Genomic DNA, 22,498 nt, shown 5'->3' with positions numbered 1-22,498 from the left:
TGTTCTATATATGTCTGTAAAATCCAATTCATTTATTGGATTGTTTAGGTTTTCAATTTCCTTATTGGTCTTCTGTCTGGTTGATCAATCTATAGGAGAGAGTGATGTGTTGAAGTCTCCCACAATTATTGTGGAAACATCAATTGCTTCCTTTAGTTTTGCCAGTGTTTCTCTCATGTATTTTGTGGCACCTTGATTGGGTGCATAAACATTTATGATTGTTATTTCTTCTTGTTGAATTGCCCCTTTTATTAGTATGTAGTGACCTTCTTTGTCTCTCAAAACATCCCTGCATTTAAAGTCTGTTTTACCTGAGATTAATATTGCTACACCTGCTTTCTTTTGGCTGTAGCTGGCATGAAATATTTTTTCAATCCTTTCACTTTCAATTTCTTTGTGCTCCCGTGTCTAAGATGAGTCTCTTGTATGCAGCATATTGATGGTTCATTTTTTTTGATCCATTCTGCAATTCCATACCTTTTAATTGGTGAGTTTAATCCATTTATATTCAACGTTATAACCGTGAAGGCATTTCTTGAATCAGCCATCTTATCCTTTGGTTTATGTTTGTTGTATGTATTTTTCCCTCTCTCTAATAATATCCTTTAATGTATCCATACCGAATCTCTTTAGTACTGAACCTTTCTCCATGTCTCTCTCTCCTTTCTTTGTTTCTCTGTCTGTAGGGCTCCCTTTAGTACTTCCAGTAGGGCAGGTCTCTTGTTAGCAAATTCTCTCAGCATTTCTTTGTCTGTGAAAAATTTAAGTTCTCCCTCAAATTTGAAGGAGAGCTTTGCTGGATAAAGTATTCTTGGTTGGAAATTTTTCTCACTCAGAATTTTAAATATGTCATGCCACTGCCTTCTTGCCTCCATGGTGGCTGCTGAGTAGTCACTACTTAGTCTTATGCTGTTTCCTTTGTATATGGTGAATTGCTTTTCTCTTGCTGCTTTCAGAACTTGCTCCTTCTCTTCCGTATTTGACAGTGTGATCGGAATATGTCTCAGAGTGGGTTTATTTGGATTTATTCTATTTGGAGTTCGCTGGGCATTTATGATTTGTGTATTTATGGTGTTTAGAAGATTTGGGAAGTTTTCCCCAACAATTTCTTTGAATACTCTTCCTAGACCTTTACCCTTTTCTTCTCCTTCTGGAACACCAATGAGTCTTATATTTGGACGTTTTATGTTATCTATCATATCCCTGAGGTCCATTTCGATTTTTTCCATTTTTTTCCCCATTATTTCTTTCGTGCTTTCATTTTCCGTTCTGTCATCTTCCAGGTCACTGATTCATTGTTCAACTTCCTCTAGTCTTGTACTATGTGTATCCAGAATCTTTTTAATTTGGTCAACAGTTTCTTTAATTTCCATAAGATCATCTATTTTTTTATTTAGTCTTGCAATGTCTTCTTTATGCTCTTCTAGGGTCTTCTTCATGTCCTTCATATCCTGTTCCATGCTCTTCTTGATGTCCTTTATATCCCGTGCCATGGTCTCAGTGTTCATCTTTAGTTCTTTAATTAGTTGCTCTAAGTACTGTATTTCTTCTGATCTTTTGATTTGGGTGCTTGGGCTTGGGTTATCCATATCGTCTGGTTTTTTCATATGTTTTAAATTTTTCTGTTGTTTTTGGCCTCTTGGCATTTGCTTAACTTGGTAGGGTTCTTTTAGGATTTGTAGACCAATTGAAATCCTTATCTCTAATTTTTCAGATCTACAGCTTCGTAGAGTACACTTTCTGTGACTAACCAGCAGATGGCGTCCCCGAGCCACCTGTTCCCCTCAAGCCAGTTCTCCCCCGCATTGCCTCTGTGGTGAGTGGGGGAGTAAGTCTTCTGGGGTCCAGTTGGTGTACCAAGCTTGCATGTGTAGTTGGTGTTGCCCGCCGTGTATAAGGGGCATGTGTCTGGGCGGTCAGGGAGGGGGGCGGCTCTAACAACCAAATCTCCCTGGTGTTCCTGGAGTTTTAAAGCTGCTGCAATAGTCTAATCCTTCAGTTCAGTCCTGCCACAGTTTGTCTCTGCCACTGACCCACAAGTCCTTGGTATTGGCGTGTGGCCCCTGAGACGTGTGAGTGGGTCCCTCTTCCAGGCCTTGCACCCCCTGGTCCTCTGTTGAGGGATGACTGTCCTATGTCACAGGTGAGTGCTGTCCCCCCAGGGTGGTTCTGGGCTGCCGGTCTGTGTAGGGAGGCTCCCAGTCTGCTGAAATGATGTCTGAATGGGGCTTGTTAATTCCCACTGCTCCACCTTCCCAAGTCTGGGACAACCAGCTGAGGGTGCAGGGAAGGCTAATGTCCACGCCCAATTTTGTGGTGTATGCGTGTTATTGGAAGCACTTCCGTCACATTCGGTTGTCTGGGGCAGCTCTAGGCTATGGGGCTGTTGACGGGCAGGAGTGTTTCCTGTCCACCAGGATGATGGCTGTGAGAGGACGCCCCCCTTTTCTTGGGAAGTTGTGGTGTTTAGTGAATTTTCTCAGCCACTGGATTATTGCGTTTTGTCTCAGAGCTCTCAGTTCTGCTCTTGTCTTGACCTGCCCAAATTGCAAGTCTTTGAGGCTTTCTGTATTGGGCTTCTTAGAGTAATTGTTTTAGAAAATGAAAAAAAGATTAAAAAAAAAAAAGTGCCCTCCTGGCAGATCTAATGCGTTATTGAAATGCTAAGAGACAAAGCAATTAGGGCTATTAAGGAAAAATCCAGGGGGCAGAGAGATCAGTTTTTCTTAGGGTTTTGCAAATGAGCCTGCGGGCCTCAACTCTGCCCTTCCCTTTTCTATGTTCACCAGAACTTCAAAAAGCATCCGCTTTTATTTTTGAGTTTGTCTTGATGTTTTTTTGCTATGCCTGTCTCCTCTCTGCTGGGCTGGCTGCTCTCAGATTCTCTGGTGTCTGGTCTCAGTCTATCTATGGTTGGAGTTTGGATCAGTAGAATGAGTTTCCGATAAGGGCTGCCACTGCAGTTCTCCCTTCTCCTTCCCGGAGCTGACAGCCCCTCCTCCCACGGGACTGAGCCTGGCAGGGAGGGGCGCGGGTCCCCCGGCTGCAAAAACTTACAGATTTCACTGATCTCAGCAGTTCCACGTTTTCATGAGTGTTGTATGAAGTATGCCGAAAGTCAGATTGCTCTGCGGTGTCCAGTCCACGCAGTTCCTGGCTTTCTACCTACTTCCCTGGAGGAGTAACTAAAACATACACCTCGCCAATCCACCATCTTGCCCCACCTCCCGATAGCAACTATTTTTGCAATGTAATAAGATCCTCCCTGAAAATTAAAACTTCAGTGAATTCTTACAGGAAAAAGTATATATACCCTTAGAAAAATTAGTAATTTGTGTATTATTAAAATAAGAACATAATGACATTATAAACACTGCAGAGCTCACATACCTTTCTCTAGTTCCACTGGGAAAAGTTCCAGTTTTTCTACACGCTTTTCAAGTTCATACTCAGCTGAAGCAGCCACAGGGTCAACTTCATCATTTCTTCGGTCATAGTCTTCATTGGAGTATGTGTTGAAAACCTGTAGTTACAGACCAACAAAAAGATAATACTATAATCCAGACAAGAGGGCTTTCTTAACAAAAAAAAAAATCAGCTGGATATCCAGAATTATATGTTACAATTTTCTCTGTGGAATTTCTTCTGAACAACTGTTTTTCTTTAAAAATCAACTGAGATATTAAGAAAATAAAAACCAAATCGGAATAAAAATAATTTACTAACTAAAAAAAATTTATACATCATTCTACCACTCTTAATAATTCAGGAGACAACAGTATTCACAAAATACATTATTTGAATAATAATTTTCCTCACCTTTTATAGAATCAGAGCTGCATGTTAGCTGCAATGCTCTGTTGATTCCTAATAAAACTAAGGTAAAGGGTCTTAAGGCCATCTAAGCAAACACCTACACTGAACTTGTTTCTTTCTTTGACATATACTAACCCCAAGACTACAGTGCGTCAGCACTATCATTATATTTCAATCATATAATCTTTAAAATTGACTTCTATTTTATACAGAACTGGGCTATGTTAAAGTGCTGTCATTTGTCATCTCTCATTTTACTTGCATCCTGATTTAAATTTAATTCTCATTGATCTTTTCTATAAAATGACCATCCAAATATTGCTCAAAAGCTGAAGAACAAATGGGATATTGACAGCTTTTTCTCTGACCTAAATTTTCCAAAAGGCCACTAAATGTAGACTTCAGTTGTAGCCATAAGAAACTTGATGGTTCTCATTCCTGCTGAATTATGTGTTATTTTAAAAGGAACTGAAGATATGTATCCAACTTCTCTTCTAATACACTGAACAACATTTCAAAGAAAGAAAAAAATGTACAATTCAAGTCCAATTATTATGTATAATAAAAAATTGACATTTTCAATTAAATGAAATAATTGTTAAGTATATCTAAACTATGGCTGAAAAAAAACTGTAGTGTACCCAAATATCTGAAAATCTAGGAGTAAGGAATATCAACATATATAAAAAGATATAATAAAATAAAAAGCAGAGCAGAAGTTAAAAACAGGAGAAATCCTATGTATTTCCTCACAAGCTGGCCCTGCTAGTCCAGCTGTACTTTACATTCAGAGTACAGGAAAACTGGCAATTCGTGAATACTATTTATAGCAGCTTATAAACCATGAATTCAAACTGCCTGTATAGAAGCAGATGTAGCATGATTCCTAATGGTATATATACCTCAAAGGCATACCATTTATATAGTTTGTATCCAAAGTGGATACTGATTTTCTTCCTGACTTTCAACATGTTTTCATAGCTCATGCTATGTGGATATTGGCTTGGCCTCTGCCACTTTCTCTACCATAGTAAACATTACTGGATCAAAATGCACATTTCTATGCTATGCGGTTTGTAACTTTTTATTTATCTTTTTAAAACATATGCTTCATATACCCCTTCCATAGAGCCCTCTAATATTTTTCTTAAATGGTTGGACCTATGACTTTCTCTTACACAACACTTTCATTCTTTCAATTCCTTTATATATTTTAAAAAATTCCTATACACACACACACACACATACATATATATACACATTCCAATATATATATGGTAATCACTTATCCACATTTATTCACACATCAAAAAATTACAACAAAAGTGCTAGACATCATGCTAGAGAAGGCACAGTCTCAAATAGCTCATAGCTTGGTGGGGATATAGATAATCAAAGTAAATTACCACATTATAATATGATAACTGATAGAGGAATATGCCAAGTGACTTTTTTCATTTGCCTGAGAAAGGGAATAATTTCCTGAAGGAGGGAATATTTTTAGTTTAGTCTTGAAGAATAGGCAGGATCCACATATGCAGGTATAGAAGAAAAGAAATGAGTATTTCAAATAGAAGATACCGTTCTATATATATATTGCACACACAAAAATTTAGCTGGGCTTTGGATTTAACATGCACTGGAAACCACTGGCAAGTATAAATGGAAATTATTCCATTAATGTTTGCCACTTGTCTCCTACTAATTTGTCTGAATATAAGAACAAGGGTTTAATTGGTATTCATGTTGGAATATAGCTCAATTTTGTTAGCACATGACAAATTCCTTTATATTAAAAACAAAATAAATACGTGAGGACTCTTAACAAAAAGTTAACACCTTCTTGACATTATTTAGGATCCCAAAACCATCTGTTATCAAAATATTTCTCTCCAATCAGGCTGAGTATTCTGAAATTAAAACAAACCAAAACAAACAAAAAAACTATAAAATTGCACATTGGAAAATGGTACTTTGGATAATTTGAGGAGTATCTGCCAATCCGATTACTTTATCACCATTTCATTCTAAAGAAAAAGAGTTAGGTAACATACTTTTCATTTTCAGTTGACTTATATATACTCTGGCAGATTATGAGGGCACAGAGGAAGAATATATATATATATATATATATATATATGAATATATATATATATGAATATATATATATATATATATGTATATATATATCAGTTTAGTCACCTTCACATTGCTCCTGTGTTATTTCACTGAGAAAAGCAAACAAAGGAACTTTAAAACTTGTTTCAGAGCCAACAAATGATACTCTCTTCCTTGATCAAAGAAAACAAAAGAAGACCTCATCCATGGCTTTGCAGCAGAGAAGCCTTTCAGAGGTTAACAAATTAACAAACGTAGTTAGCAATGACACTTGTGACCAAGTAACCTAAGGCTATGGAAATAAAAAAAAAAAGTAAAAATTATCATATGAGATTTCAACTAGAATCATTATCTTATTTACATATGTGGAAGTTAGAGTTACAATACTTTTTCAAAACATTAGCAACACTTTTTCAACAACAAGGAAGAAACACTCATATTTCCTTCACTTCCTTGTGACACATTTTCTTTAATCAACACAGGTCAGTATAAATTCAGTATTTTCCGTAATGACTGGAAGGAATATTACACAATGCCTCCACCACTAGGTCTCAGTTCCAACTATAGACTGGGTTCTGCTCAATGTTACTGACACATCAAAGACATAAAAACGATCCAGGTTCTGGCACACTGTGGTTCTGGAGCTAAGTCAAACATTCACACATTCCACAAACAGGCTGCACTCATCAAAAGCTTCCTTGGCAGAACTCTAACTCACCTCACATGATTTTAATGACTCTGCTAATGAGACCCTCAACTGAAATTAACAGTTAAGCATGGAGAAGATAGTCCATATCTTAAAGTTTTAAAAACAAATTTGGCACTAAATTTATCTTCAGAAAGGAGGATTCTGATAGCCTTAGAAGAATATATAACCTCAACGTTCCTTTTATTCACAGAATCAGGGCCAGTTCACTGATGTACAATAGTAAGGACTATCATTTCTTGATTGCCTAATGTTTTCATAGATTACTAAAGAACAAGAAGTGAAAAAGACAACATACACTATGTAATGGGAGGTAGAAAGCAGACTAGCTTGTTCAAAACGCAACACAAAGGAGCCCTTAAAATAGAATATTCTCTGGCTGCCAAAACTGATCTTCTGGCATCTGACAAGAATAATCAGATGAGTAGGCTTCCATAAACATATGTAGAAATGAAGTCACAAGTTTATATGGAGACCTTAAAAACACCTGCAATATATCCAGATACTGCTAACAGGTTAAAACAATTCACACAGATAATATATTTATACCGTAATATATCTAACCTTGGGCTCCTGGGTTAGAAACGAAAGAGCCAACCTCGTCAGGAATGCTGCATGAGAGTGCTAAGGGGAAACTGTATTTGGCCCACATGAGGAGAGCTAGAGAGCAAGTAGAATTTGTGCCTGTCAAGCTTTTGTGAGCTCATAGGACCTCAATGGGCTCAGGCTTTTTTGTTCAAGATAAGAGGCAGGACTGATCTCCATACCAGGCTTCTCAGTTATACGGTTGATTCTCAATTGAATCCTAATCAAAATCCCTGTCACTATATATCATCCTGATAATTCTTTGACTATTCAACGAATTGAATTTTTGTTGGTAAGTTATTTAAAAGCATGAATTTTAAGTTGTAGCTTATTTGTATCAAATTATCTATTCAGCTTTTTAAACATTACTACCCAAGCATGTAACCCTATGGAGCCTTTGAGGAATGGATCATCTAGGACCAATATTTCCATTGAGATAATATCATTATATGTTTTACATAGTGAAGATTTCACCACTCTACTGGTTTGCTGACTCTTCATTCCTACCTTATGTACTTGGACTAGCAGCATTGTAAGTGCCAAATTAAAACAATTATTTCACTACTTGCAGTTAAATATGGGTCAGGAGACAGCTGAGATTCCTCTACTCAAGTAAGTGATAATATCCATAATCTATTTTAGCAGGCAGAGATTTCTAAGGGATATCCCCCTCCTCCCATTTTGGGCACTGATGGTTCTGACTTTCTCCCAACACTCTCAAATCCTCACAATGACTCAAGTTCTGGATTCAGCAGTTGTATAAAAAAAAAGAAAAGAAAAGCTGTTTGAAGATTAACATATTTAAAAATCACATTGAAAGTAAAGGTTAATTGATACTAGTTTATATAGAGACAATCAGGTCACTTTTATAAGCCATCTGAGCTGGCGCAGTTTGTCTATGGATACACTACAGCTGCTCAGCAGTATTTCCAGTTCTCCTTCTGGACACATGGGGGTAGTATATGTACTTCCCCAGCTTTTCTTGCAGTTGAGCAGAGCTATGTTAATAATTCTGGCCAATGGGTTCTGGGTAAAAGTGATGTATATCACTTTTCTGCTAAGGCATTTTATTGTGGTGGCAAGATCTTCCAGTGTTTCTGCAGTCCTGGAAGTATGTATAATTGAGGTGTAGCCTTTATAAACCCAGATTAGTGGAAACCATTAATCTGTTGTTATTTCAAGAATGTCATATAAATGAAATCATACAGTATATAACTTTTTGGGACTGGCTTTTCCTCAACATAATTTTTTGTAGGTTAACCCAGGTTGCTATGTGTATCATTAATTTATTCATTGACTACAATAAGCAGAGCTTTCCTTCTTGACCTACAATGGACATATACCATGAGAGAGGAAACAAACATCCATTGAAAAATTTGGGGATCATATGCTGGTGAAGTAAAAGCTAGCCTATTTTGACTAGAAAATCATCGAAAATGACCAATAGTTCACTATTAATATGGATTACAAAGATCCCTATCTTGGTTTAAATGCACAAGAATTGGAGCCAATAGATGGATCTACCAGAAATCTTTTACTTCATTTGAAGTGAAAACATATGTGACAACAAATCAGATAAAGAACCCAAGAGATCGCAGAAGCACTGATTACTAGTACAACCCCTTACTGTTTGTTCTTCTGCCAAGTAAACCCAGTCCCAGGAGCCCAGGCTGGTCTTAGATCTTCCCAACTTTTCCTCATCCTCAGCAGTGGGCAGCCAGAGGAGACTGTATATAATAGCATCCAACACATCTTCCACATTACCTATCTCTCCTTTATATAACACAAAGAGGAGTAGTTTTCAGAAGCAATCTTTAGCTAAGGGCTAAAGCATTTTGCTCTTCAGAAGTGTGTGGCAGAGGTTTTGGAAAAGACAAGTTACACTGCTCACTAAGTCCTCTTAATATCTTGAGAGTTTTTCTTTCACCATTTAGAGTGTTATAAATCTGTGTTATCTTCAGATATATTCACATATGTGCATAAAAGCCCATGATAAAATAAAGTATATATTTCTGTATTATCAAGGGCACCAAACAGCTCATATTTGGAGATAATCAACAGTCAAATACAGAGGATGTAAACTCTTCAAATTTAAAATAGCATAAGGTTGACGGTGGAAACATGTATATGAAGTTTTTTATATAAAGATTTTTAATGAAAGAATATTTCAAATTATGTGGAGTTTTATTAAGATATATATCTGTATAAGATATACAGAAACTATCAAAAAAGTAAGATCAGGTCTTATATCTCTTGCTTTTGACAAACATGAAATTACAAAATTACAATTAATGCCATTTATCTGTAAATGTATGATGTTAAAGTATTTGAAAACAGTTTTTTAAAACAAATTTAATATCTCCTTGAAAAAGTTTATGCCATTAAAATAATCAGGAAAAATTTCCCTCATATACATAAAGTTAGCTCATCCCAGTCCAAATTTGGACAAATTCTAAGACAGTGAAGCCTAAATTAGTTAGTTTTCCCAGTTGACAGTTAATAGGAAACTAGACAATTCCACTGATGTTCATGTTTTTCTCAGCATTTTTCAAATTATTATAAACAATTAAATATATCCACGAGAAACTAGCAATGTGCTCTTTCAGCTCAGCCAGACTTAGTTTAAATTGGAAACATGCTTTATAAAAAACTGACAACTTTATAAAAAACTGCATGAAATAAGTTGGTAGCCTTGATCCAGTTCCCACTGTACAGGTGTCCTCATCACAGAAAAATTAAAACAATTAGCACCAACTGTCACCTTTGGCAGGGGGTGGGGTGGGGGGTGGTAATATTTCTTAGGAGGAATAACTGACTCCTCATTCCCAGAAGTTCGTGCTCTTGTATAGATGCAAGAAAATAAATTAAGTCAGTTTCTGCCTCAGCATTTGTCTTAGCAGTTGATATTCACTTCGTTTACTACCAATGCCAGCACTGTGTTTCTGAAGACCCATTGAGGAAGATTATTATGGATTATCTAAATGGGAAAACAGATGGAAGGGAATACTACAGTCTATGCAAAGTAAAATGAAATAGGGAAAAGAGGTGATGTCAGCCATACCCAAGAGGATTTGAGAGCTTCTTCTGAGCCTGGGAAGGGAAAGTGAGATTTGTGGGTTCCTCAGGTACAGAACTTTACCCTTCTGCATGCAAATCCCCCAGTGGTGAGTGCACCTCTGATAGGGTAGTTAAGAGGTATCAGGAGAACTAAACACCATGATTTCAGGTCTTGGAACCTTGGGAAGAGCACCTCAGGCCCAAGATCTTGCCTGGAAACAGGGTAAAAGAGCCTTGAAGGGAACTTGACTGTTCAAGGGGATCATCAGCAGTAACCGTATGGACTAAAAGGCAGAAGGATTTCTAACATAAGGAATTCTAAAAAACTCCCAAGAATTATGCATTTACGAGGATAGTGGAAGATACTGACAAAGGATGGATGAGGCTGAATTATCAGCAAAACTAGTGAATGAGAATCTCAGGCAGGTTAACTTCAGTGCATGGAAGAAAGGAATGTAATGTAAAGCACCCTAGTGGTGGATGAATTAAAATTGATTTATACCCCTTAGACAAAGAGGGCTGAAGACCAGGTTTATCACACCAACTGTGGTGGCCTTTTGATGTGTCAGCTTGACTAAGCTATAGTCCCAGTTATTCAATCAAGCATTAATCTAAGTGTCTCTGTGAAGGTAATTTGTAGAGGTGATCAAAGTCTATTATCAGTTGACTTTAAGTGAAGGAGATTACTCTAGATAATCTCAGTGGGCCTGATCCAATCAGTTGAAGGGCCTTAAGAACAAAGTTGAGGCTTCCCTGATGAAGAAAAAATTCTGCCTTTTTACACCAGCTTTAGCCTGAGTCAAAGAGTTCCAGTTTGCTTTTACTGATGGCCTGCCCTATGGATTTTGGACTTATATAACTAGCATACCCATTTGTGTAATTCAATTCCTAGCAAGAAATTTCTTTATACCTCCTACTGGTTCTGTTTCCCTACTGGTTGAATCCTGACTGACACACTGACATTGAACCATTCATCACAGGACCAGGCATAGTTATTTAAACAGTAGTTTTCAAACTACGTACTGTAACCTATAGGGTTTGTGAAATCAGTGTAATGAGTCATGAATAGCACTGAGAAGAATTAAATAGAAAAGAACAGATTTGAAACTAAGTATTCATTACAAGTACTAACTACATATTATACTTAAAACTTTTAATTTCAAATAAACACATACATACACATATCTATGCACCTCATCTCAATGTAAAATGGATATGATTTAGATACTAAAGGAACAACAGCACTTAAGAATTAGTTTTTAAAAAATCTAACTTAATAGAGAATTGCCACTTAATTTACATTCTATTCTAAAAGTCAACACAGGGGATACAGACTTTTCAAACTACTAAGCCTGTGAATGATGACTGTAGGTGCAGAAATAATTGCCCTTCACACTTCCTCTTCTTCTAGCCATTGATTCTTGCTTCAAATTCTTATTGAGTACCAGCTCAATGGCTGGCACTGAGCTCACTACTGGGAATACCTTATCAATCTCAGACCTCACAGCTGTTATAGACCAATGTGGATGGTGGTCTGAGAGCACACAGTGGAGACAGTTACACCTGCCTGGGAATGAGAGAGAGAGAGCTGAGCAAGAAAGGATTCCCCAAGAGACATGCAAAGCAGACTCCTCAGCAAGCTGCAGTCTGCAGAGTCAGGAAATAATATGTGGGAGGACAGAAGACATTTGTACAAAGCATGCTGGGAAGAGAAGTAGCATATACAAGGGGATGAATAAGAGATAGTTACAGAAGTAATTTGACAGAGGTGAGGTTGGAATGGGGAATGAATGATGCAAGAAGTATGTAGAGAAAGCACTGTCACATGACACATGGTCGGTGTGTGAATAAAATTCACATGTTATGAAGAGTCCCTGAAAGCATTTTTTTTTTTTTCAGGAAATGGGACTTCATAAAGAGAATTAGAGAGGACCAGAATGGAAAAGAGAGAGAGAAGAGCTAGGAGCTCTAGGAATCCTCTTATCTTTACACCTTTTGGGGGATTTTGTAGGAGTCTAGGCCCTCAAGGTACTAAGACATTTTTCCCAAAATGCCCCTGTGGTATGGCACAACATTCATAGATAACAGAAGGAAGGCAAGGAAGTGGTCACACTGCCTTTTACAGGGACTGAGAAGCAAAAAGAGCAAAGGTATCATCAGTCCCACAAGCCACATGAGTAAACCAAGGTACTGGGACCTAAAATTCCTTTCCCAAGGTCAGTCAGGCAAAACAGAAACATGTGAGTGACAACAGCAATAATCTCTGCCAAATATGTCTATAGCAGTTTTTAGGGTGAAATTATGTAAAACACATGCAAGCTAAAGATCCATTTAAAATCCTGAGATTATGTAGTGAGCTAGTTTCTGGAAGAGAGAATCCATATTTGAGGTTTATCACCTACCTGGGTCATAAAATAAAAACAAATGTTGCACAATTTTCTAAAATCTCAAACCAGTTCAAATGCTGATACAGCTGAATTTTGTTTTAAAGACTCATTTAGCATTTCTAGTACCAACTGAGACCTAAATAGTACAACCAAAAAAAAATTTAATTTCTGTAAAGGTCATGAGCAAAATATGCTTAATTTTTAAGTTCTACAAGCTGAGGGCAGACGTCACATGGTGGAAAAAATTGAAAAACAAGAGGAAGAACAAACAACCAATTGTTAGAAAATTCATACATGAGAACACTGGTCCTAGGATACAAAGCTGAGCTTGTAAACTTAAGACTAGAAGCAAAGAGAACTTGACCGCATTCTTGGCAACTGTAATCCAGTTTAAAATTAACAAAGCAGGAAATATTCTGCTTTCTCATAAACCATCCCTTCCATTTAGACTTATCCTAGCATGAAAGTCAAATGCAATTGATCCATTATAGAAAATGTCTACATTCAGCTAAATCTACAAAAAGCATCTACCTGTCTCATGCCTCCCTTATTTATAGGAAAAATGTCAAGATCAGGAGAGCCTTCTAGGGAACAAGATAATCAGCAATCTTTGTCAAAACATGTGGAGGACAGTGTTATCACATTACTCTTGATGTGTTTGAAGCGAAAGCTGCCATCACTTCCATTACTATAGGATTAATGGTCAAACCTAGGGATCACTGCCCCTTGAATTATACTGACTTTGACCTTGTATATCTTGTAATAGAATTGATGGCTGTGTAAATATTGTATTATCCACATTGTTTCTTAAATCAGTCTTCTCCACAACCTTAAAAACTGTCCATACAAAAGAAAACTCCAGTAAAGCTAAATGGTAATTTTTATGTTAAAAATTAGGTGAATGCTCTGTAAACAGAGAAGAAGAGTCAACAATGACTGCTACCTGGGTTCCTGACTCTATATAGACAGGCCACACTTTTAGACCAGTTGATGCCTACATAGCACCTCAAACTCAAAGTACACCGAACCCAAATTACAGTGTCTCCCAATTCTCTGCCTTCTGCAAGTCCTCTCGGTATGATGGCAACAGTATCCTTTGTGGGCATGAAAGGAAATCCATCATATAACAAATCTTTTTCTTCTTCTCCCCCTCCCCCCTCACACATAAAACTTACTCAAAAACCTCCCGTTGATTGTTCCCCTAAAAGGTCTCCTGTTCTACTCCCTCTGTCCTATTGCCTGCCCAGTTACATACCAAATAGCTAAGTTATTCTCTAATTATTGCATTCTGCTCAAAACTCCTACAGCTTATGATATACCACATTTGAGATACCATTCCTAAAGTTTAGCTCTAATCATGCCACTGTGGGTCTGGAAACAGAACTGGGATATAGTAATGGGGGAAGAGGTATACAGAGGTACACAGAGGTTCATGAGAGATTTTATATTTCTTTTGTGTAACGTTTCTGTACTTTCCAAATTCTGTATAATGACCAAGCACTAGTTTCTAATGGGAGTGCACTGTGGAGAACACTCAAAAAGGCTCCAAGTTCTCCCTTACTTAGAGAATAAAGTTCAAACATTTTAGCAGGATATTCAAAGTCCTCCAAGATCTGGTTCCAGCCTTTACCTAGAACTATTTCCTTTCACCCATCCTATTATCCAAAAATTGTTACTACTTTCTTATATGTTTGCAAAGGTTTCCTTTTTTGTTTGCTTCTGATAAAGAATTGACTACATTATACTATTTATTGTATTTATCTGTGACCACTTTTTTTATTTCAAATAAACGGAAAGATTCTTGGGAATGTAATAGAGTCTTGCTCATCTTTTTATCACTTACTGTTCCTAGAAAATATCTTAAAGTGATGGGTCTTTTATCATTGTCAGTAACCTATATATGGATGGTACCTTAAATTAAAATGGCTTCCAAACTAAAGAACCAAGACCTTTGTAAGGCAACATGGGAGACCAAATTATAAAAAGCGTAAAAATAAAACTTACAACTTCAAAACAAAGAAGTCTCCACGTATACACAGTTTAGGATCATCTATAGTGGTCATCCATGAGTCAAACAAACGTGCTCAAATAGCATAATTATTTGCATGAGTATATTCTAAAAGAGATGGTTTGATAACATGGTCTAAGGGAGTATTTACTTCTAAAATTAATTTCATTTCCTATTATAGATAATATGAAAAAAAAGCCTGCTGTCCTCCTTTTTTAAAGGTCAAATTTGTTCCTTTTTGATCAATTTAGTGTGACTGAGTCAATTTAGTGGAACTGATAATTTTAAAAAATGTATTTTGAAATGCTAATATAAAGAGTGTTTTGGTAGAAATAGGACAGTAAATGGTATTAACGTCTATTGATCATGAAATTGTGTCATTTTAGACATACCATATACTGGGTTCTCTGGCTAAAATGAGGGACTAGCAGGAAGAATTTAAACATTTAAGAGTACTTCAGTGGTGGCTAGAGAGTGGATTTAAATTCTAAAACATGTTAAAGTGGTTGGCTTCTTTTGTAGTCTTGAACATAGCATGTCTCTAAGTGATAAGGGGTCAGTTAAGGCCCTATGTTCCACAAGTGTTGCGAATTTTCTGATTAAAATACAGCAGTCATTTTACAGTTTGCATTCTGTTCATGGTGGTCTACCCCAGAGAAAATCCACCCACTGGTGCTGTCCTCTCCCAAGCCAAAAAGAAAACAAAACAAAAAAAATTAAATAAACAAATAACACAGTATATAAGAGCTCAAGTCTGCCAAAATCTGTTCCCATGTCATCTCCACCTGCCATACTGACATTGAGAGGGCGATGTGTCTGAAACTTAAAATGTTCATACTTCCCTTGAGGGTCTGGGTCTTACAGGTAGCGGGAGTCAGTAAGAGACTAGATTTACTCAAAATTTCACTTGCTTCTTTTGAACCAACTTTGCATAGTCAAATCATTTAGAGCAAAGTTTAATAATGAGGATAATTGTGCCTTACCCTTTCACTTTGGAAGAAAACCAAAACAACACTGCTACAAAATATAGGACTCAATTTCTTAAATACTCTGAAGGCTTACTATGACAAAATCCTCTAAATTCAACAAATTCCCTCTTCTCCACAACTCTTCAGTCCTTTATCACCTGTTCAATACTTATATCTGTATTTAATATGCACATAGTAGTTTACGTTTTAAATCTTATTTTACTATCTGGCATTTTGAAGACAGGGCTAGTGTATTAGTCCCCATTGTTTCCTTAATTCTTGGTACTTTCTTTAACCCAGGGTATCTACTCAATAGAAGATTGTTGATGGATGTGCCTTATAAGGGAGATTGCCTGATAAATGCAGTTCTTTTGGAAATTCAGTAACTAAACTACCTTGAATAGGTATTCCATTCATTCATTCAAACAGGTATTCACTTTTTCCAGATAAGCTGGCAATGAGAGCAATGGATTATTCCCCATAATCTGGACTGTCCTGCTGGCTTCCATTACAAGCTCTGGCATTTACAACACTTATGGTTCCAGCAGCAGCTACAGGCAGAAGAAAAATGCAAGTAGCCCTTAACAAAAAGGTAGTATCAGACAAAGGACACAAAAAGTTGGTCCCTGGTGGTGGGGGCTGTTTCATTGCTGGCTCTCTTTCCACTCCTTTCTCATGGTGTATAATATACTTGTATATCACTCAACTCCTGTAGTGGTTTGAAGCTGTATGTACCCCAGAAAAACATGTTCTTAAATCTGATCCACTCCTGTGAGTGTGAACCCATTGTAAGTAGGACCTTTTGATGAGGTTAATTCAGTACAAGTGTGGTTCAGTCTAATCAGGATGGGTCTTAATCCTATTGCTGGAGTCCTTTATAAGTGGAATGAAATTCAGACACACAGAGAGAAAGCCACAGGAGGCAAGAAGCTGAACCTGGAAGAGAAAAGAGAAACCAGGAGATGCCACCATGTGCCTTGCCTGTGACAAGCTAAGGACCCCAGGATCACTGGCAGCTAGCCTGAGAATGCCACAGTCTTCAGGCAGAAAGCATAGCTTTCATGATGCCTTGATTGGGACTTTCTTTTAGCCTCAAAATCATAAGCTACTAAATTCCCATTGTTTAACCCAACCCATTTCATGGTATTTTCTTGAGCAGCTTAGGAGACTAAAACAGCTCCCATCATAACAATTGAAAAGAAGACTTAAACAGTGACCATTAGACCCAACATGAGGAGAACCTATCCACTTCGTTTATAGGCAGATAGCAGACCCGGATGGACTCTTCCTTCAATTATGTTCAAAAATTCATTGATTATGTTCAAAAATACCTAATCAGAGAAATGACAGGTAGGTGATAATGAAGAGATAAGGAGGAGGATAATTGCAGCTACTGTTTTATGCTTCTAAGGGGAGAGGTGTCTCATTTAAATATCAGAATGATTCTATTTTGCAGATCACTAAACTTCAGGTTCATAGATGACAAGGTAGTTTGCCTGAAGACATACAGAAAATACACATGTGGCATAACTGAAATCCAGATCCAGGTCAGGCTAAATTAGAGGATTGTGTTCTTTCCTTCATGACATATCACTGTAATAGAGGAAGTATTCTCAAAAATACCCCCCCCCAAAATACAATAAAATAAGTACCCCTAGATGGAATAAGCAATCCACTTACACCCCACACACCTGCAAAGGGCCAATAAATAGGGGAAAAATTCCAACTTACTAGTAAAGAAATACAAATCAAATAAGTTATTTTTTATCTATGAAGATTTAAAACCAGACAAAGGAACAGACAAACTGTCACTCTAATATAATGCAGATGAAACATAAAATGGCGTAACTTTCTGGAAGAAAATATGTTAAAAAACCTTGAAAATTTTAGGGTCAACATATCTAATAAATTCTAAGTATGTAACCTAATGAAACCACAGATTAAAAGAGTTTTTGCACAATGTTATTAATCACAGTAATATTTACAAAAGGGAAAAAACTGGAAACAATATAAATATCCAAGAATGAAAAAATAATGGTACGTCTATAAAATGGAATGCACTGATTCTAATGGACGTACCAAGAAAATCCTGAGCTGTAAGATTAATGGCTCAGAAAATGCTTAAATATAGGGTAAAAAGGATTATAACAGACATTTGCATACCGATGTTCATAGCAGCATTGTTCACAATTGCCAAGAGAAGAAAACAATCCAAGTGTCCTTTGACAGATGAGTGAATAAACAAAATGTGGTATACACATACAGTGGAATAATATGCAGCTGTAAGAAGGAAAAAGTTTCTGAAACATATGACAACATGGATGAACCTTTAAGACATAATGCAGAGTGAAATAAGCCAGACATAAAAGGAGAGCTATTGTATGTTACCACTAATGCGAACTCCCTGAACAATGTATAATCAGTGTCTTATAATGTAGAATACAGGGGACCTAGAGATAGACAGAGCTAGTGAAGGAGGAATGATAACCTAATATGTACAGACATGATAATGAGGATGAATTTAAAGGTATGGGAATGGATGGGGTGATGATGGTTCATTAATGGGGTTAGTATTAGTGCCACATTGAAGGTAAACATGATCAAAAGTGGTTGTTTAAACCCACACAGTAGCACTACAAATATAAATTAGTGTTTGATGATACACTTCTCAGGTACGATACTGGTACAAAGAGTTAACAACAGAGTGGTATATGGGAAAACTACCCATTACATATTATAGACTATATTTAATAGGAATATCTTACTAGCACTATACTAATACTAGGAATGAGTAATTAGGGGCTGATAAGAGCTTTGGGATATTTTGTGTCATGATAATTGTTTAAAATTGAGAGTGATGATGATTATACAACTAACTGAAGATAAGGTGAGGCACTGATTGTTTATCTTGGACAGAATATATGCTATGTGAAATTAGGAACCCTACTTAATAAGTCAAGCCCTCAATCTTGAGGCTTGCTCTTGTGAAACTTACGGTTATAAAAGGGAGACTAATCTTCCTATAAGTATGCCTAAGAGGCATCTCCAGAGAACCTCTTTTGTTGCTCAGAGGTGGCCGTTATCTCTCTAAGCCCAAACCAGCAAATAAATTCATTAACCGTCCCCCACCCCCACCTCCACGAGGGACATGACTCCCAGGGGAGTGAATCTTCCTGGTGATGTGGGACATGACTCTCAGAAATGAGCCTGACCCTGGCATTGAGGGATTGAAAATACCTTCTTGACCAAAAGGAGGGAAAGAAAGTTAAAAAATAAGGTTACAGTGGCTAAGAGATTTCAAATAGAGTTGAGAGGCTATCCTGGAGGTTACTCTTACGCAAGCTCCAGCTAGATAGCCCAAATGGCCACAGTAACCCAAGCCCTAGCCAACAGTATTTCCAAAGAACCCAGGTCCCTATCTGAGATTCTATAAAAGTTTCACTCACCAACCTTCTCTCTCAGAAACTTAAATGCACCAGAGTGTTCCTATGCCAGACAAGTCCTAAAACCCAGAGGCAACAGCCTCTTTAAGAGGAACAATCAGATGCAGCCCCCTTCCAGATAATATCAATACCCCTTTTCAATATGAACAAGTTAGGGTGGTCACTGACTAGATACCCCTGAAGATCAAGAAAGTGATTTAATGAGAGGAAGGGGAGTAACAGACAAGATAGGATTTAACAAAGGATTAGGAATATTGAATCTTTATATAAATATTTTTTTAGATGCTAGGATATTTAGAATAGCTAGAAGGAAAGAGTTGAAATGGTGGAACTGTAACCCATAAAATTCTTTGAAATTTGCTGTATAGCTACTCATTAAATTGTATTTTGAAAGTTATCACCTTTCTGTATATATATATTTCACAATAAGGAAAGAACTGAAACTGTGAAATTGTAACGCATAACATTCTTTGAAATTACTTATATAACTATTTGTTAAATTGTACTCTGAAAGTTATCAACTTTCTGTATATATATTTCACAATAAGGAAATAACTGAAATTGTGGAACTGTAAGCATAATGTTCTTTGCAATTTGCTCTCTAACTACTTAACTCATACTTTTAAAGTTATCACTGTTATGTATATATGTTAAATTTCACAATAAAAATGTATTATGAAAAAATCACTGTAAAATTAAGACATTTTAAAAACTGCGGAAAATATTTGCAGCATATATGCCTGACAAATAGGTTTATATTCCTTGAAAAGACCTTGTAATTAATCCAAACACCAGTGGAAAAAATGGACAAAGGATATGAATAGATAATGTAAAAAGAATACATAGTGTTAATATTTGGGTAAATAAATGTTTGACCTTACTACAAATAAAAGAAATGTACATTAAACAAACAAACAAAAAAATCCACATGTGTACACACACACACACACTCAGAGAATATGAATGGTCCCAATTATGTATATACTTACAGACATATAATTTTGGGGTTCTCGGATTATGAATGATTTTTATTTTCTTTACATTTTCTGTTATTGTAAATATAAAGCTTTGGTAAACAAAAGAAAAATAATGTTATCTGCTCATTACCAAACCCTGAGTGATCAATGAACAATAAGTCTTTCCACATACTATAAAAACAACTTTGCCTGGCTTTGAATAATTTAAAATGCATTTTAATAGCACTTGCAGTGTTGATTTACATGGTGATAACTGATGTTACAACTATGAGCCTAAGGAATAAAAAACGTTGTGCTTTGTAAATTTTAAAACCAAAATGAAATCAGGTTCAGCTTTTTAAATGTAATATGTATACATGTCCAAACAGTTTAGCACTATGTTTTACAGTTAAGCTGTCACTGACCAAAAAAGGGATTAGTGAGTTTTGACCTTCAAAGTAGATCTAAGAGTGCACTTCCCATTCAAGAGAGCTTAGTTACTGGAACACTCTGATTTTAATTCTGATAATATAGTATAGGAAAGTCAACTAAACATTCTCTTCTTCTTTCACACATCTGGCTGAGGGTCTGTTCAGTGAACACTACTGCTCATACCAATCAGAAAAAATAATATCATGCTTCAGTTGAAGTTTTCTGGGCTTAGTTCACAATGGCTCTTTGTGCATATGTGTTTAACAGGAATATTCTTTTCATCATACAAAAACAGGAAGAACTAGTTCTGAGAGTTACATCTATAGATTATTACAATATACCGATCAGTCTGAAAGAAAAAATCTTTATTCAAAACTCAGAAAAATTTTAATTTATTTAATTCAGAAAAATACTTAGCATCTAACTAGATAAAATCCTAACAATTTTCTAACTAGGAATGTGCTATACATGCCACTCCAGTTCTTCTTGTGGGTGAATAGTGCTAGGCAAATACTGCCACCTTACTAGCATCTTCAAAGCAGTCACTACCAATTGATCAAGTCAGGAAAAGGACAAAGAAACATATTTGCCATATCTGGCCTAATTTCTCATTTTAAACATCAGGGGAGGCAGTCCAAGTTTCCAAAGCTGATGTCAGAACTAAAATTTCCATATGTGTTATAGAGTATTCTTGTTATTACTTCATATTCCTTCAAAATGGTTCTCTGTAAAAAAGCAAGTCAGAAAATAAATTCTGTCTCATGAAACAAACTGCTAGCTATAGGCAGAAAGTAATTCCAATTTGGGTGTCACAGTTATACTTTACATATGTTTTATGTATTAAAAAGCATTTGAAAATAAAATATATAAAAACGAGAGTTGTTTTAAGGTAGATGGTTACGAATTTGCTTTATTGTCCTGGACATTTCCATATTTTTGTTTTCTGTGCAAAAAGAGTAGAAATGAGAAAATTCACTTAAGTTTATATTTTAAAAAGCAATACATTAGAGTTCCTACTTATAAATAGATGTTGGCATGGTGATTCAGAAGATCTGCTCTTCCACTTGTGTTATCTTAAGTAAGTTAACATTTATAGGTTCACATTTTCCTCATCTATAAATATGAGAAGAATGAAGGAAATGGTTGCCACATCTCTGAAATTCCAAAACTATACCTATGATAAATCTGCTGTATGAAAGTAACATAATGGTTTCCAGTCTTAGCTAGAATACTGACTGAGAGAAAAGAAACCATCTTTCCCCTGGCTTCATTTTTCATGTGAACAGACATAAATAAGGTCCCCTCACTCATTTCACAGGATTTTATCTGTTTGGTCCATTAGGGATGAAAAACTGGGATATACAGCTGGGTTTTTCTCCTTGGGAAACAGGCTGCTCCAGAAAGCCCACAATGTAACCTGCTCCTGAGTGTTGTAACATTTAGGGCTTGCCCTTTGGTGAAGAAACTGGTTTTCCAGTGTCAACAAATAGGTAAATGTGACTAATTCGGGGATTCAGAATCTAGGAAGCACTTTGTTTTCACATATGTAAGCCACATCCACATATCCAGCCTTTAACAGGAGATACTGTGATTATAGCTCTAACTTTTGTCTTATTTCTCAAGAAGTTCAGAATTTGTCAGAGAAGAATAATGTTGTTCATTAGCCTCTCAACCTCCAAACCTTCAAAAAAAAAAAAAAAAATAGTTGGCTTAATAAACACAAGTATTTACAATTATGAGCAGAGTTCCTCCTCTTCTATCGCTAGGGTTGCATGATTGCATAGTGTTTTCTGAGTGCTTAAAAATTTCAGTGAAACTTCCAAAATTCAAACTTATAAAGCATGTAATACAGAATAATGCCATGCTCCTTAAAGGAAACGGAGACATGTGGAAGGGCACTGCCATCCATTTATGTCTCTTAAGTAGAAATCAGGGAATTAGGTCCAATACATTCCACATACTAAATAGCTTGAGTTTCTTTCCTCTTCTTCAAAGTATTAAGTGCTCTTCTCATTTATTATC

At 36.4% G+C, this 22,498-nt stretch overlaps 1 protein-coding gene across 16 annotated transcripts in view; it reads right to left on the bottom strand.

Annotated features, from left to right (window-relative positions):
- Nucleotides 1–22,498, bottom strand: part of PPP1R9A (protein phosphatase 1 regulatory subunit 9A) — a 429,978-nt gene that overhangs the window by 185,859 nt on the left and 221,621 nt on the right. For all 16 annotated transcript variants that reach the window (XM_037836700.1, XM_037836701.1, XM_037836711.1 and 13 more), the window contains exon 3: nucleotides 3,391–3,523. In XM_037836700.1, the coding sequence (XP_037692628.1) occupies nucleotides 3,391–3,523 (133 nt within the window). The remainder of the gene's footprint in view (nucleotides 1–3,390; nucleotides 3,524–22,498) is intronic.

The sequence above is a fragment of the Choloepus didactylus genome, chromosome 5 (genome assembly GCF_015220235.1).
Source record: "Choloepus didactylus isolate mChoDid1 chromosome 5, mChoDid1.pri, whole genome shotgun sequence".
Taxonomy (NCBI): domain Eukaryota; kingdom Metazoa; phylum Chordata; class Mammalia; order Pilosa; family Megalonychidae; genus Choloepus; species Choloepus didactylus.
The sequence above is the reverse complement of the archived record's forward strand: the minus strand, read 5'-3'. Positions and strand labels throughout refer to the sequence as shown.